We start from the raw sequence: 16828 nt of genomic DNA on the forward strand, positions 1-16828 counted from the left end.
GCCCCAAAGTAGAGAAGGGATTTGTTTAGGCAGCTTTTTCTTAATTTGTGAGGAGGCAGGGTATAAGGGGCTTATTTAAAGAGTAAGAAAAACCTCCATCAGCTGCACAAAGTCCTCCCCAAAGTTCCTTCCCCTTGTGGGAAGTGCCCGTCTCCTGGCTTTGTTTGCTGTGAGACTGGGCAGGAAAGGAGGAGGTAAGAGCATCTGCAAGTGGAAAGGAGCAGAGCAGGTGAGGTGTGGGGGGGCTGCAGTGGTGGTGGCAGAGGGTCACCAAGCACTGTGCTGGAACCTTCCCTTGCCTGGCGTCACCTCTCAGCCACCCGTGAGGGAGAGAGGACGTGAACTCCGGGAACAGTCAGTCACCCCAAATCATAGGTAGTGCCTGGGCTGCAACTCACATCCACATTCCTGTTCCCCAAACCCCACCTTTTCATTATTATGCTGTACTGTTTATTATTATAATTCCTGAAATATTTAACATTTGTATTTTTCCTTTTAAGTATTCTTACACCAAAATATGTGTTAATCAAAAACAGCCCAGAAAAACTATGTATAGAGAAAAAACTGCTTTATTCTAATTGCACTCATTCAGTCAGTCAGTCTTCCTAGCAGTGATTTAACAAAGTCAAGTAAAATTGAAGACATAATCCTATGATTTTCATTAAATATTTGCAGATAAAATTTTAGTGAAGAAGAAGCTTCAGGAAATGATTACCATGTGTGGACAGCCTTTCTTCTTGTACTCGGTGTGCTTTGCAGTTCTCACTAATACACATCTTTTCTGATCCACCTCACTGCCGTCAGCCTCAGTCTCATTGAGCAGCGGTGAGGTAGAGAGGAGTTCTGGTTTCCTTTGAGGAAAGGGAGGTGAGGTCTGCAAGAAATACCATCTTAGTATCAATTTGCTTCAGTAATTTAGAAGATTGCTTTCAGGAAGAAGGTGACCTCTAGTTATGAAGGATGAAGAAGCACAGATGCTGAGGGTTTAGATGGACGGTCCATGTCCAGTGCACACAGATGCCGTTTATCTGTTCCAGCAGTGTCTCTACTAGCATTCTTATTTTGTCCTTAAACCTGGATAGTAATTGTTCCTATGTGCAGCCAAGAAAAATGAAGCTTGGGTTAATTGTCAGAAAGTTCACAGTTAGTAAAGGATTCCCGAAAAACTTGGACGTAAGTCTTCTGATTGCTTTCCGTGAAACTCAAGACAACAAAACAGAAATTATCAGCTATATGGACAGAAGCATGCAGACCTAACATTTTAGGGGCCCCAGTTAAGTCTTTAAAGAAGTAGAAAAGTATGTCTCTTTGGCAAAGAAAGCCACAGCTACTGGCCTAAAAAGTAGTAAATACTTTTCCTTTTGCTATTATTTGTTGAACAGTTCAGAGCTGATGAAAAATCATTCCTATTTAAAAAAAATTGAATTTCAGTTTTATTCTTGATGCTTCTAGAGCTCTGGGGATACCCGTGACAGATCATACCTATGAAGACTGCAGATTGATGATTTCAGCAGGACAGCTAACATTGCCCATGGAAGCCGGGTTGGTGGAATTTACTAAAATTAGCCGGAAATTAAAGTAAGTACATTTTAAAATTATTGTACTTTCATAAAGGTGTCCAAAAGGGATCTGAAATCCTGTGTGCTTATTTTCTTTTCCTTTATTGATGCCAGTTCTAGGACCAGATGTTGTTTGTCAGGAAAGCCAGGGTCGTAAATTTAACGACTATTTTGTTCACCTAGGTTTGTTTTTTCAAAAATAGTTAGCTTCACCTGTAATCCCAGTTACTTGGGATGCAAAGGCAGGAAGATCATAAGTTTGAGACCAGCCTTGCCAACGTAAGTGAGACCCTGCCTCAAAATAATATTTAAAAAGGACTGGGAATGCAGCTCAGTGGTGGAGGGTTGGCCTAGCGTATATGAAGCCCTGGATCCAAATGCAAAAAAAAAAAAAGAAAAGAAAAAAAAACCTTCTGGAGATCTGTTCACCAGTCCCAGGAAGAAACCAAAAGATAGTAAGCATGAATCCAGACAAATTGCCTCTCTACTCAAATATCTCAGAACAGTTGCTCAGTCTTGCCCTCTGCTTACAGGGAGGACAGCATCATTAGGTGGTACTGGCATATGGTAGTCAGTACTTCCCATGGGGAACATAAATTGACCTGTGTAATGGAAATTCTGACCATCATTGAATATTCAATACTTTGCCTAGGTCAACTTTTTTCTTCTCTTCTGGGTCTTTGTTATTATTACTTTTTTAAAAGGCACCTTTAAAAAATTTGTATTTTTGTGATCTAATTTAAACCATTTAGAACCTTCCCTTGGAGCTATCTGGTATGAAAGGTGTAACCCTCAAACCCTCTCATGTTCAATTCATCCTGTTCTTGACCCTGTTAGGAATTTGTACAACTAGACCTTGGCATCCTCCCTAGGAAGGAGCTGCAGAACCTGTTAGTATATCAAAGCTCAATATTAAAATAAAACATTTAAACAGTGATATAGCAAATGTATATAGATATAGAAAAATACCTTCTAGATAACAAAATGTTTTGTTATTATGTTCACAATGTTCCCTCGATTTGATAAATGTAGCCAGTCACTGAAATTGGATTTGTAAATATGCATTAGGCTACATGTTGAGTTCTACAAGGCAAAGGCAGGATGTGAGGTAAGCTTCTGTATATTTTCCAGTATTTTTATCACCCTGAGAATTTCTCACATTTGAGGAAGTTCTAGTCTACCAAATCTCCTTCTCACAACATTTTCTGAAATACAATTTCATTATCATCCTGGAATTTCCTTGAAACAAGAATTATAACCTTTCGTAAAAACTCAGTAAATACGATTGACGTGCTAATAATGTTGAGGTTAAAATTTGCTTTTTGATTTTCTTCTCATAAGTCATTTATTGTTCCACCCCATTGTTTGTCTTTACTTTTTCTCTGTCAGATATTTAGTGTATTTTGAGTTATACAGATATGCTTTTAAAAACTAAATGCTTGCCTAATGTACAACATGTATTTGTATTTTTTGATTTTTCTTAATCTCCAACACACTGTTTTATTTCTTTTCAACACACACTTTTAAATACCCATTTGATTCTCCCATTTGATTTCCTTTGAAAAAAATGTATCAGATTCATATTTAATACATAAAATATTTTTCCCTCAGTCAAATGACTAGAACTGTCTATAAAATGTCCATGTCAACTGAAAAGAAGTAGTAACCTTTTTATTTCTTGTTTAGATTGGATTGGGATGGCATCCGTAAGCATCTGGATGAATATGCGTCCATTGCACGTTCCTCAAAAGGTGGAAGAATTGGAATTGAAGAATTTGCTGAGTATTTAAAATTACCTGTTTCCGATGTCTTGAGACAACTTTTTGCTCTCTTTGACAGGGTATGTTAAAATTCAATCTTATTTTATTCTACCAGTTTCTACAGAGCATGAGGAATATGGCAGGTATTCAGAGTACTTTAGACCAGTGTTAGAAGAGTCAAAGCTGAACACCAGCCGTGGTGGCATATGCCTGTAATCCCAGTGGCTTGGGAGCCTGAGGCAGGAGGAAGGAGAGTTCAAAGCCAGCCTCAGCAAAAGCAAGGCCCTAAGCAACTCAGTGAGACCCTGTCTCTAAATACAATACAAAGTAGGGCTGGGGATGTGGCTCAGTAGTTGTGCCCCTGAGTTCAATCCCCAGTACCAAAAAAGAAAAAAAAAAAAAGAATCAAGGCTGAGCTTGTGGTTTAATTACATGATTTAATTTTTCCTAGCAACAACAATAATAATAATGTATGTGTGCAACATTTATGATATTGTCTATTTATTTTAAATACCGGGTGATAAATAAATATTGTGACCATATAGCCACATTTGTAATATGGAAATGGAAAAGTTTATATAATTGTCAAGAATTTTAAAGTTTATATCTAAATTTACATATCAATCTCATGTGATAGTGTTCTGTCTTGAGAGTTTCTGGATTTATCCAAAACTATGTGAAGATCAAATTGATTTTATTTTTGGATGATGCTTTGTAACAAAGGTTTCAATTTTGTAACAAAAGTTTTAGTTAAACTCTTGGCTGCTTGTTAATTTTAAGTACATGTAATTAGTACATGCAATTGAATTGTCAAAAAATTTCCTAGAAAATATATCAAGATTTTAAACTCCCTGCTTTTTAGTTGTTTTCTAGCATATAAAATCAGTAGTAAAATGCACTCTTTGGGTTATAATTCTCTGAGTTCTAACAAATGCATAGAGGCAGGTAACTACCATTATGTTTAAAATACATAACAGTTATACCCCGCCCCCCCAAAAAAAATAATAATCCCATTGTAGTTATCTACTCATTTGTAGACAAGCTTTGGCCCCACCTGTAATGCTTGTCGATCACTAATTAGCTCTCGTCCCTGTAGTTTTACATTTTCCAGATGCCCTATAAATGGAATCATACACTATTAGGGTCTTTTGAGTCTGTCTCCTTTCACTTAGCATAATGCATTTAAGATTCAGTCAGAGTGTTGTATGTCTGAATAGTTTCTCCCCTTTTATTACTGAGTAATATTCCATTGTATGGATGTACCATAGTTTATCTGTTCCTCTGTTGCAGAACATTTGCTTTGTGTCTAGTCATGGGAAATGATGAATACAGATATAATCTAAATGTTTGTGTATAGGTTTTTATATAAATGTTGACTTTAATTTAATTTCATTTGGGTAAATATCTAGGAGTATGAGCTCTTTATTTTTCCTTCTCAGTATATGACTGTTTTACAATTGTTCCTAAGGGACATTTGTGTTGTAGGTAGAATTCCAACTTGACCGTTCTTCTAACAATTTAAAGATGTCCTCCTGTCTTTGATCTCCATGGTTTCACATCCTTACTGATTATTCTCCAAGTTTTGAATTTCCTCACCAGTCCTGCTGCTGGGGTGGCTTGGGCAGAGGTAGTTACTTTTTGTACTTTTGTTCAGTGATTCTCGTTGTAATTGGGAGAGAGAGGCTAAACTGGGCTTATTCCATTTTGGCTGGTACTGGAAGTCCCTGTATTAACTACCAGATAAAGGTACTTTGCAAAGAAATTATAACTTGATGACAGATAGGACAGGGTATTTTTGTTTCATAGAGTACGCCAGTGTGCCTAATGACTTATTCTGTGATCTCACAGATGAATGATTCTTTACCGTGGTACTCTTGAGCAACCTCCTTCTAATGTAGGACGTGGGCCTGACTTCATTGCTTGCTCACAGCATACAAATAATTTGTTCTCCCTCATGAAATGACCATGTTTCGATGCTACAGTGTGACTATAAAGAGTAATGAAGATTTAGGGGAAAGGAGAAGGATATCATTGGATTTAACTTTGTAAACTGGGAAATTAGAGATACTTTTTCCTTGTATATTTTCTTGTCTTTTTACAAGATTTATGTGGCAGCTACCATGATGGCTGTAGACCCCATGCAATTTGAAATGGCATTTCTCTGTATGAATCTGGTGTCAGGAAGGAATATGGCAGGGACATACAAATAAGGTCAGGACGGTGGTGATGGGGGGAATGAGAGGGACCCTAAACAGGGACAGAGGAGGAGTTTATAGCACATCTTAGACACTGTGCTCACTGGGATTTAAAATCGACATTAAACACAGTATCTGTAGAGGTTGCCCTGTCCTCGAGGTGTCAAACTATCATAGTTTGCAGTCACAGAATTGTTAGGACACTAGTTCTGACTCCTGATGGTGGATGATAACCTATCAACAGCCCCACTGTTTCTATGGCACTGTTAATTTTAGGAAGATCTGGGAGTGGGGAGGGGCACAAAGCGAGCATTAAAACATTGGCTCACTTTGAACTGGAGCAGTCAGCTGACCCAGGCGCTTGGAGACCCTTGAGCAGTGTAGCCCACTGGTCAGTCGTGCTTCTCTGTGGCTGCTTCCGTAGGCTCTGATACCATTTATAACTGAGTTTTCTTTTTTATTATATTTTTTAAAGAGAGAGAGAATTTTTTAATATTTATTTTTTAGTTCTCGGCGGACACAACATCTTTGTTGGTATGTGGTGCTGAGGATCGAACCCGGGCCGCACGCATGCCAGGCGAGCGCGATACCGCTTGAGCCACATCCCCGGCCCTATAACTGATTTTTCTTCACTTCTTTAAATGATGTGATGTAGCCCCAGAGATGAACCTTAAGCTGGTCTAGAAAATGCTTTTCTTGTGGATCTTCAACCTACTGGAAGATCAGGGAGAATAATGACTCAGGCTCTTGTTTCTCCCTCCCGCTCCCCCTGTTTCGCACACCTGCATGTCTGTGCCTGTGAAGTTCTCTCTGTTTTGAGAAGCTGAGCTATGCAGTGTTGCCACGCCTTGGGCACATACCTGCTTCCACCTGTCTCCTTTGTTCAGTCTGTTAAAGGGACCTCGCTGAGGAACATTCGATGGGAAGAGCAAGGAGGCTGGGGCGCTCCGTGGTGGTTTCTGTAGGAGTAGCCTATCTGGCTGCATTCAGTGCTTACCAGGGCTGGGGTCCAGGAGAGACAGGGCCGAGTTCCTGTCGCTCTCCAGCAGCTGTAACTTCTTGCAGTGCCAAACTCCCAAAGCCCCTCCCTCACCCCCTTCCCATTATATCGCCTTCCTCTCCACTCCCCCCACCTCTTTATTTTCCTTTCTCAGTCTTTCCCAAGTCTGTTACAGGTGTGGTTCATATTTGGGGGATGGAGAAGGGATCTGGTTCTCTCTCCATCATTCCCTCACTCTTCTCACTGTGTTCTTGGCTAGTCTACAAAAACTTCAAAATGGTTTCTGCCTTAGTTTGTCCTTAAAAATATGTTATTAGATCCTTCTAGCATGTTCTTTAGAATCCCAAATATTTGGTGACAGACCGTTTGAAGGTCCAACAAAAATATGGCATTCATGATCCAAAGCAGAGCAGAGTTTACTAGTTTGGGATAGTTTCCTTAGAAAGATTCAATCTCTTTGGAAAACAAAACAAACAAAACAAAAAACAAATCTTTTTATCTTTAGGTTCAAGTTAGCATCTTTATCTTCATGAATATGTATTGAACACTCCAGATCAGAGGCTAATTAGGGATTCGTCAGAGTTGAGGACTGGAAAATGGTTTAAAATCACCACCTTCTCTCAGTGTCTTCATATTCCTAATTCAAATTAAGTACCACATATTTTGCTAGCACACTCGAGGACGGGACTTAAAAGCATTTAATGAGATTAAGAAATAATACAGTCTAAATGAGAAGCAATTACAAAGCAGTCATTTTAACAGTTATAAAAGTGTCTGTGTCATTCATTTTGTTCTTCTTAAACTGTGCAGTTGAGTAGACCCGTATGCTGCCCTCACAACAGCATCTCGTGTACTATGAGATAGCCCTCAAATATTTCAGTGAGAACGTAATTGTGTTGTGAGTTTGCCAACACACCATGCTGTCTGACTTCTTGCTACTAGCACGCCTTCCACCCTCCATCTCAGGATGTGTCCAGCTTGATGTTCCACCTGACACCATGCCACAACAGCGTGCATGCTCCCTGCTCACAACCTATATTTCAAGCTATATTCCAGAGTCAGCTAAGTATTTTGGAAGCAAAATATTTTTGACTCTGCAGGCCATAAGGTCTCTGTTGCAGATATTCATCTCTGCCACTGAGGTATGAAGGCGGCCATAAACAGTGCACAGACAAATGGGCATAACTGCACCCCAGTAAAACTTTATCTCCAAAAATGGCACCAGTCTGGATCTGGCCAACAGCTGTAATTTGCTGATCCCTGAGTATCACCTAAGCCAATGCAAACAAAGCATGCTGGCAGGTTTAAGGAATGGATTGAAGGATGCCAGTCCGTTCTTACAGTGACCACTGTTAACCTGTGGGATCCTCACATTGGATTGAAAGCAGATCACTGGGAATCTTAATCTGGACTAATCTGTGTTCCTCTTGTTAATATCCTCCCACAACTCTAACTAGTGGTATATCCTTCATCTTCACAAATGAGAGGAAAAGAAGGGGGAAGATCCATTTTCAGTTCCTCAGCTGTAGTCTGAGCCACTGTCCCTTGTTTTTTCCAGTCCTCTTAGGATATAATAGAACGTTGCCTAGTAAAATTTAGACGGTTATTATTGCCATTCTGTAAAAACAGTTGGACCAGTGCCATGAGGTTTCTTGTTTCTGCTAGCTAGTACATACTCGCTCGCTGCTTCTGGCATTGCAGTGTGCTTTGCTTATATATTAGACAGGAAAAGTTTGTGTCTACTTTAGCACTTTGGCAACCCAGGCTTTGGGGCTATTGTAAACTTCTGTAAATCTTTTGTTACTGTTTCATTATGTGGAATGAATGTTTCTTTATCCCAAGTTCTTCCTGCCTGTCCTGTTCTTGGTATCAGTTCAAGTGTCAGTCTGGAGTGCCAGTAATAACAGGCGTCCCCTCTGCCCCTTCCTGTTCGGGAGGGAGGGTGTTGTCTCCTACAGGTTTTTTTCTCATGCTGAAAGTTGGGGCAGGATACCTAGGTGGCTTTAGTGATTGAAAATAAACTGTAAAATCTCTATCATTTAAATTTGCAGTTCAGATTTGATAAGTTATACAGTATTAAATAGTTCACATGAGAACGCATCTTGATTCTGATCTCAGTTTGCCAGGACTTGCATTGTGAAACCCACTCTAATTCATATTATATAATTTGTTTTAGTAAAGGCTATGATTTTCTGGGTGGAACAGGTGAACTTTTCTATTCAGTCATCCTGAAAGCCAAGTCATTCTATATATCTGAGCCCTTTTCTCTTCAGTTCTCAGGTTGACTTGACTGCCATCAGCCCATCACTCTATTTTCTCTGTCTGAGGGCTGTTGTACTAGAAATATGTGTTTAGACCTGAGAATCGTGTACTTTACTTTTGTCTTTTCAATGCCTGTATAGCAGGGAGATGAACAGAGGAAGTGAAGGAGTCTGCAAAAAACTCAATCTTGACTTTTGAACTAAAGCAGATGATCAATGATTGGCCTCCCTCAAGACCTTAAGGAAGTAAAGAACAGAGCTCTGTAAAGAATGGGTTGCGTCAGACCCATCTAATTTCCTCTGATGACAAAGTGACAGTCCAAAATGATAAGGGAAAAATAGATATTATCTATATGGATTCTAGAAAGGCTTTTGATTTCATCCAATGTGACATTCTTATCAACAAATTAGGAGAGTCTGGTCTTGATCACATTGCAGGGAGGTGAAATTCCCACTTGATCGAGAGGTTTGACCCAAACTCAGAGTCGTAGGTCCTTCTGTTAGTCTAAACCAGGTTCTTTTCTCCCTTCTTGGAACTGTTTGAAGGAGCCACCTACTTGATGGGTTGAGATCAGGAATTCTTTGGAAAAACAGTCAGTGTGTCAAAGTGGGAATAAGGGTAAATACGCTTGTCTTCAAAATTGATGGAACCAGACTCAAGGTTCAGAATGATTAAGTTGATATGTAGCCTGGAAAGGCTCGGGGACCAAAAGGACCCTTAACTGAATGTAAGAGAAGGCCACTGCTGTCGCTGGAAATCTAGACTCGTAGAACTCGAGAGCTAGAGGAGCCTTGGGAGCACAGTGCTCATCCTCTTCATTTGCTAGCCCAGGAAGGGGGATGTATGCTGTTAGCATTGACTTAAAACAAAACTTCCTCGAAGCATATTTTACATACCATAGAATTTCCTTACTTCAAGTATATAATGCAATGATTTTTTAAAAAATGCGTTTACCAAGTTGTGTAGCTATCACCAACGATCAGTGTTAGAACATTTTCATCAACTCAGTATGACTCCTTGTGGCATTAACTGTAAATTCCTGTCAACTACTTATCTTCCAGCCGTAGGCAACCATTAATCTACTTTTTATTAATTTCTATAATCTATCTTTCTATAATCTTGCCTTTCTTTCCTGGCTATTTCATGTAAATGAGATCTTACAATATATGGTGTCTTGGGTTTGTTTTTTTCTTTCCATTTATTTATTTTTCTCTTTTATGGTACTGAGAATTGAACCAGGGCTTTGTACATGCTAGGTAAGCTCTACCACTGAGCTATAGCCCCTCTTTCACTTAGCATAATGTTTGAGGTTCATCTATGTAACATGTATCAAGAATTCATTCTAATTTATTGCTGAATAGTATCCCTTGATATGGATGTGTTCTGTTTTGTTTATCCATTGGACAGTTGGTAGACACTCAGGTTGTCTCCACTTTAGGCTACTGTGAATAATGTCCTTGATAACATTCACGTCATTGTTTAAAGTTCAATAACTCTTCCTTCACAAATTTGCGTGAAATTCTCCATTAGGTGTGGTCTCTTCTTGTACCCTTTTTCTCCAAGGATGATCCGTAGAGTTCCCTCCAAGATGGAACTCTGGTTGTTATTAATGTTCTAATAAATAGCCTTAGGGGATTAGATAGTCCAGAGAAGAAAAAGCTTGTTAATCTAATACCTGACTTTTATTCTCTGATGGCTTATGAGAAACTGTTAACCAAATGTCCTCCTTCTTCACAGAAAATAAATAAGAGGGACTGAATTTAAATTGTAGCAAAAAAAACCCACTTCAGGTGGGCATAAGGAAGCACATTGTATGATAGTGGATGCTATCAAGTTAATTTGCAATATTACAAAACAAAGCCCATTCAGTTTCCTCTGAGGGAAGCTTCTGTGCATGCATTTAAATCCGTCCGAGGCCAGATGGCCTCTGTGAATCCTAAAAGCCAGGCAGTCTTTTTGTGGTACTTTTCTTTGTGGTTAAGGAAGACATTTGTCTGTTGGTGTTCACAGAGTTCATTTCATTGTACCCATGAAAAATAAAACTAGTCATTGGAGAGTTTTATTTAAACCACGGGCTATACCAGAAGGAGGCATGATATTCTCCCATGTCCTAAAGATAGCAATGTCCCCTAGCTACTATTCTTTCCCAAATAATAGCAGGACTCATCATTACTCAGTTCTAGCACTGTATGGCTTAAAAATTAATTTACAATGCATTAGACGAATGATCTTGAAAATGTATACTTGCTTAACTTTTCTGTTTTCTTTTTTTCTCATCTGGAATACTTTTATGATTTTAAGAGGAATTTTATGAAACCTAGATACCAAAACATATTTTATACAAATGTAGGAGATTAGTATTAATAGTAGAAATGTGAACATGGTCATCAGCTTATAACTACAACTAGTCCCTGTGGATCTACGTGGTCCTTGAGCACAGAAATGCTGTTGTATTTGCATTTGTATCCTAAGCACTGGATCTAAGACCTGATATAATAAATCAGATTTAATTTTTTTTATTGGTGCATAGTACTTATAGAGAATGTTGGGGTTTCACTGTGACATATTCATAGATATGTAAAAGTCTCTTTTGAATTACTTTGAAGTAAGCAGGGGAGATGCTATTATCATCATTTTGCAGACTTGAAATTAAGACCCAAAGTGCTACAATAGTTTAGTCTGTAAGTTCGTGATTTCACGAATACAATTTTTGAATACTTGGAAGACTAGAACTCTGACTCTACCTAATATCAAAGTTAGGGTTTCTCAAAGTATGCATGGGATTTTCTGTTACAGACTGACTTCTGAAGATGCTAATTAAAAATAGAAAATCAAATCTCACATGTAATGTTGAAGAAAGCATCCAAGTATGGAAGCAAGCCAAAAAATCAGAAATAGAAGAGGAAACATAATATCAATTTTTATAGAAATAAAAAGGATTATAAGCAAGTGCTGTGAACAACTATATGCTACCAAATTGGATAACTTAGATGAGACTGACAAATTCCTAGAAGTACACAATCTAGTATGACCGAAACCTGAAGGAAAAAAAAAAAGTCTGAAAAGACCTGTAAAACTAGAAAGGATACTGAATCAGTAGTCAAAAACTTCCCCCAAAAGAAAAGCTAGGGGCCAGATCCCTTCACTCATTCTGTGAGGCCAGCATTACCCTGATAACGTAGTCTAGAAAGATACTACAAGAAAACTATAGACCAGTGTTCCATATGACTATTGATATAAAAAATCCTCAACAAAATACTGGCAGACAGAATCAGTAACATATTAAAAGAATTGTACGCCATGATTAAGTAGGATTTACTCTTAGAATGCAAGAATGGTTCAATATGTAAAGATCAACCCATGTAATACGTAACATTATGAGAAGGAAGTGGGGGAAATCACATTGTTACGTTATCTTCTCACTGATGCAGAAAACTCATTTGACAGGATCCCATACCTTTCAGTATAAAAATACTCAACATATTAGGAATAGAAAAAAATGTTCCTCAACATAATAAATGCCATATATGAAAATCCCACAGACAATGTCAGACTCAGCATGAGAAAGATCAAAAGTATTTCTTCTGAGACAAGGAACAAGACTACTAAATCCACTTTCTCCTTTTCTATTCAAGATAGTGTAGAAATCATAGCCAACACAATTAGACAAGGAAAAGGAATAAAAGCCATGTGAATTAGAAAGGAGGAAGCAAAATTATCCATGTTCACAGGTGGCATGATTGTATTTGAAGAAACCTCATAGATTCCACACAAAAGTTAGAGCTGAGAAATGAATTAGCAAAGTTGCAGGATATAAAATCACTACATAAAAACAGTTGCATTTCTATACACTAACAATGAACAATATGAGAAGGAAATTAAGAAAACAATTTCATTATTGTAACATCAAAAACAATAAAATATTTAGGAATAAACCTAAGAAGTTAAAAGACCTGTACACTGAGAACTACAAAGCATTGCTAAAAGAAATTAAAGACAAATAAATGGGAAGACGTTTCATGTTCATGAGTTAGAAGACTTAATATTTTAAGATGCCAGTATTACCCAAACAGAATTCCAGCAATGATTTTTTTTTTTTGACAGAAATAGAAAAACCACAGTCCTGGTGTCTGAGTGATTCCCAGGGCCCAGCAAAGGGACCAATTTCCAGAGCCCAGGAGTAACACACCAAAATAGGGACTCCTTTTCCACTCCACCTTCATTGGCCCAGCAGCTGCCGGGAACAAAGGCTGTATCTCCTGTACCTGGAAAACAAATGCAGTATCACCTCACAGATCGAGTGTTTCTCTATGTTCCCATGAGTGTATTGGGGGAGAAGCTTCAAGGACAAGTGGAGGAGCAGCGCTGTCCTTCTGTGAGACTGGAGAGATTCCACGGAAGAATCTGGACGTCATGAAGAAAGCAGTGGTTCAGGCAGGAAACTGGAGAAACAGGAGGAGAAGCGCTTAAAGAAAAATAAATAGAAAAACCAATTATAAAATGCATATTACAGCTCAAGTTATCTAGAAATAACCAAAACAATCTTGAAAAGAAGAACAAGGTTGGAGGTCTCACAGTTCCTGATATCAAAACTATATTACTACAAATCTATAGTAATCAAAATAGTCCAAGCATAAGGAGAGACATATAAACCAATAACATAGAATAGAAATCCCAGAAATAAACCCTTGTATATGTGATAGAGTGATTTTCAACAAGGGTACAAAAACTGTTCAATGCGGAAAGGACAGTCTTCAACAAATGGAGCTTCAACAACTGTATCCATGTGCAAAATAATGAAGTTACCTTATACCACATTATGGTTTAGATATGAGGCATCCCCAAAAAACTCATGTGTGAGAAAATGCAAGAAAGTTTAGAGGTGAAATGAATAGGTTGTGAGAGCCTTAATCTGATCAGTGTATTAATCCAATGATAATAATTAGTGGTCAGTAATGCAGGCAGGTGGGGCGTGGTTGGAGAAGTGTATCATTAGGGAAGTGCCCTTAGGGCTTTATCTTGTCCCTGATGAGCAGAGCTCTCTCTGCTTCCTGGTTGCCATGTCTAGAATTGCTCTTCTCCTCCATGCCCTCTACCTGATGTTTTGCTTCACCTGGGGCCCAGAGCAATGGAGTCAGCTATTTAAGGACTGAGACCTCAGAAACCGTGAGCCAAAGTCAACTTTTCCTCCTCTACATTGTTTTTGTGAGGTCTTTTGGTCACAGCAATAACAACAACAACACACACACACACACACAAAAACTGACTAAAACACACTGTTACACGGATTAACCCAAAATGAATCAAAAGAACTGACACCATAAATCTCTTAGATGAAAACAGATGGTAAAAGTTTCATGACCCTGGATTTCTCAATGATTTTTGGATATATTACCAACAACAGCACAGACAACAAAAGGCCACATCAAAATTTAAAACTTTTACGCATCTAAGAACAACAGAGCAGAAAGGTAACCCACAGAATGGGAGAAAATATTTATAAATCATATATTTGATCAGAAATCAGTACCCACAATATTAAAGAATTTTTATAATTCAACAATAATAATAATTCAAAGAAAAAAATTTAAAAATGTTCGAAGGATTTGAATAGACATTTCTCCAAAGAAGATAAAACGAATGTCTAGTAAGCAGGAGAAAAGATGTTCAACATCAAGCTTCTGGGGGGAGACAGAATGTTGCAGCCAACGTGGGAAATAGTATGGGAGTTCCCCAGAATGATAAAAATAGAATTATCATATCCTCTAGCAACTCCACTTCTAGGCACATACCCAAAAGAATTGACATTGGGGACTTAAACAGGTGTTCGTACACCCATGTTCTTAGTTGCATTCTTCACCATAGCCAAAAGAGGGAAGCAGCCCACGTGTCCACCAGCGGATGAATGGAAAGACAGAGCTTGGCAAGTTCACACAATGGGATATCGTTCATCCCCAGGAAGGAATGACATCCTGAGACATACTACAGCATGGGTGAGCATCAGAGACATTAAGTGGAGTAAACCTGTCACAAAGAGGACACAGATGCTACATACTTCCACTTTTATAAGCCATACAGAGTAGTCAAATTCATAGAGACAGGAGGTAGAATTAGGATGAGAGGAGGAGTGAATTGAAGATGAAAAGTATATACTATATTATTTCATTAAGATGCAAAAATTAATTTATGGTGCTAGATGTCAGGATATCAGTTACCTTGGCAGAGGTGAATAAGAAGAAAGAAGTTTTGAAGAAAGAAGCTTTTTCTGGGGTGCTGGTGAGGTTCATTTCTGGATCTGGGTGCTGTGACACAGATATGTACCGTCAATGGAACTCTTTGAGCCGTACAGTTACAGTTTGTATGTTTTTCTGTATAAATGATATACTTTTTAAATATCCCCAAATAATCATGGACCCCGCCCAAGCAGGGCTCCAGAATCAGAATGTCTGAGGGTGGGACCTGGGCACCTGGCATTTTAAAAACCCTCTTCCAGGTTTTTCTTAAGAACATTGGACTTTGAAAATCTTTGCTCTAGTCAGGGTGTTGGTAAGTATCTTTCCAATGCTCAATAATTCTTTGACACTCCCCTTATAACAAATATCCCTTAGAAAAAGAAATTGATGATTTCTTTGAGTCCTTTACCTTCTCCTCCTGGGAAAATGCATGCCGCCTTTCAGGTGCTGAGAAAAAGAACTCAGAAAGCAATGGCAGGTAGAAATGTATAGTTTTACATTTTCCCTGTAAAATACTCTCGTGTGGCAATACTATAATGTATCAATATTTATCTGGAAGAGTCAAAAACAATTTTATTGAGACCCTCTAAAAGTATGGCAGGTGCTAGGACCTGGTGGCATCAGGCAACTTCAGGTGGAGATGAGACTTCCCTTGGGGAGGCGTGGTGCTGTGGAGCAGGTCTGAAAAGCCAGTTCTCCCACACCTGAGCTACCTGCGCTCCACCCCTGCTCTCCCTATACTGTCTCCCAGGTAGAGGAGATAAAAGCTGCTGAAATTTTTACACTTTTGCTTGTTGAATTGAAAGCATGTTTCTTGCAAAGGCCTTGTTGGAAGGGGCCGATCGAGGTCTTGGAGAAGCTCTTGGAGGTCTCATTGGAGGAGGTGTCCAGAGAAGAGGAGGAGGAGGAGGAGGAGGAGGAAGCCTTGGCGGGATCGTGGGGGGCCTTGTGAACCTGATCAGCGAGGCTGCTGCCGCTCAGTATACCCCGGAGCCGCCGCCGCCCACCCAGCAGCACTTCACCACCGTGGAAGCCTCAGAGAGCGAGGAGGTGAGGCGTTTTCGGCACCAGTTTGCGCAGCTGGCTGGACCCGACATGGAGGTGGGTGCCACTGACCTGATGAACATTCTCAACAAAGTCCTGGCTAAGCACAAGTATCTGAACACCGCCAGATTTAGCCTGGACACCTGCCGCAGCATCGTGTCTGTCATGGACAGCGACACCACGGGGAAGCTGGGCTTCGAGGAGTTCAAGTATCTGTGGAACAACATCAAGAAGTGGCAGTGCGTCTACCTGCAGTACGTCAGGGACGGTTCCGGGTCTCTGGGGAGCTCCCAGCTGCGGGAAGCTCTGCAGGCAGCGGGCTTCCAGCTGAACGAACAGCTTTACCAGATGATCGTCCGCCGGTACGTCGACGAGGACGGGGGCATGGACTTCAACGACTTCATCTGCTGCCTGGTCCGCCTGGACGCCATGTTCCGTGCCTTCAAGTCCCTGGACAGAGATGCAGATGGCCTGATTCAGGTGTCCATCCAAGAATGGCTGCAGCTGACCATGTATTCCTGAAGTGGGCAGAGAAGCCAGGAGGCTCCCTGAAGGACAGGACTGCTGAAGGTCCTGCCACTCTGTCCACGCTTGCTGTGACCCTGCCCAACAGCTGTCACTTCTGGTGGAGCCCTCTCAGGAGCCCTGCGCATTTCTGATAATGGGCTACCCTTAGCTCCTTAATTAAAATAGATTTTTTTAATGAAAACTGCTCAGTGGTTTGTATATCAGCCCGGGAGATAGCAGGTGATCGTAGATGTATGTAGGTAGTGGG

The 16828-nt window shown here is 39.7% G+C and overlaps 2 protein-coding genes across 2 annotated transcripts in view; both read left to right on the forward strand.

Moving 5' to 3' along the window:
• Lpcat2 (lysophosphatidylcholine acyltransferase 2) overlaps positions 1–16828 on the forward strand; it is a 59002-nt gene that overhangs the window by 28047 nt on the left and 14127 nt on the right. The window contains exons 10-11 of the mRNA XM_026392279.2: positions 1453–1578; positions 3246–3399. Of these exons, the coding sequence (XP_026248064.2) occupies positions 1453–1578; positions 3246–3399 (280 nt within the window). The remainder of the gene's footprint in view (positions 1–1452; positions 1579–3245; positions 3400–16828) is intronic.
• Positions 15817–16575, forward strand: Capns2 (calpain small subunit 2). Its single transcript, XM_026392278.2, has one exon. It carries the CDS (start codon positions 15817–15819, stop codon positions 16573–16575), a length of 759 nt encoding a protein of 252 aa, XP_026248063.2.

Source organism: Urocitellus parryii, chromosome 15 (genome assembly GCF_045843805.1).
Source record: "Urocitellus parryii isolate mUroPar1 chromosome 15, mUroPar1.hap1, whole genome shotgun sequence".
In the NCBI taxonomy this organism is placed as follows: domain Eukaryota; kingdom Metazoa; phylum Chordata; class Mammalia; order Rodentia; family Sciuridae; genus Urocitellus; species Urocitellus parryii.

What these genes read in the sequence shown, in the direction of transcription:
- Capns2 (XM_026392278.2), top strand. Translation starts at nt 15,817, where the DNA reads ATGTTTCTTGCAAAGGCCTTGTTGGAAGGGGCCGATCGAGGTCTTGGA.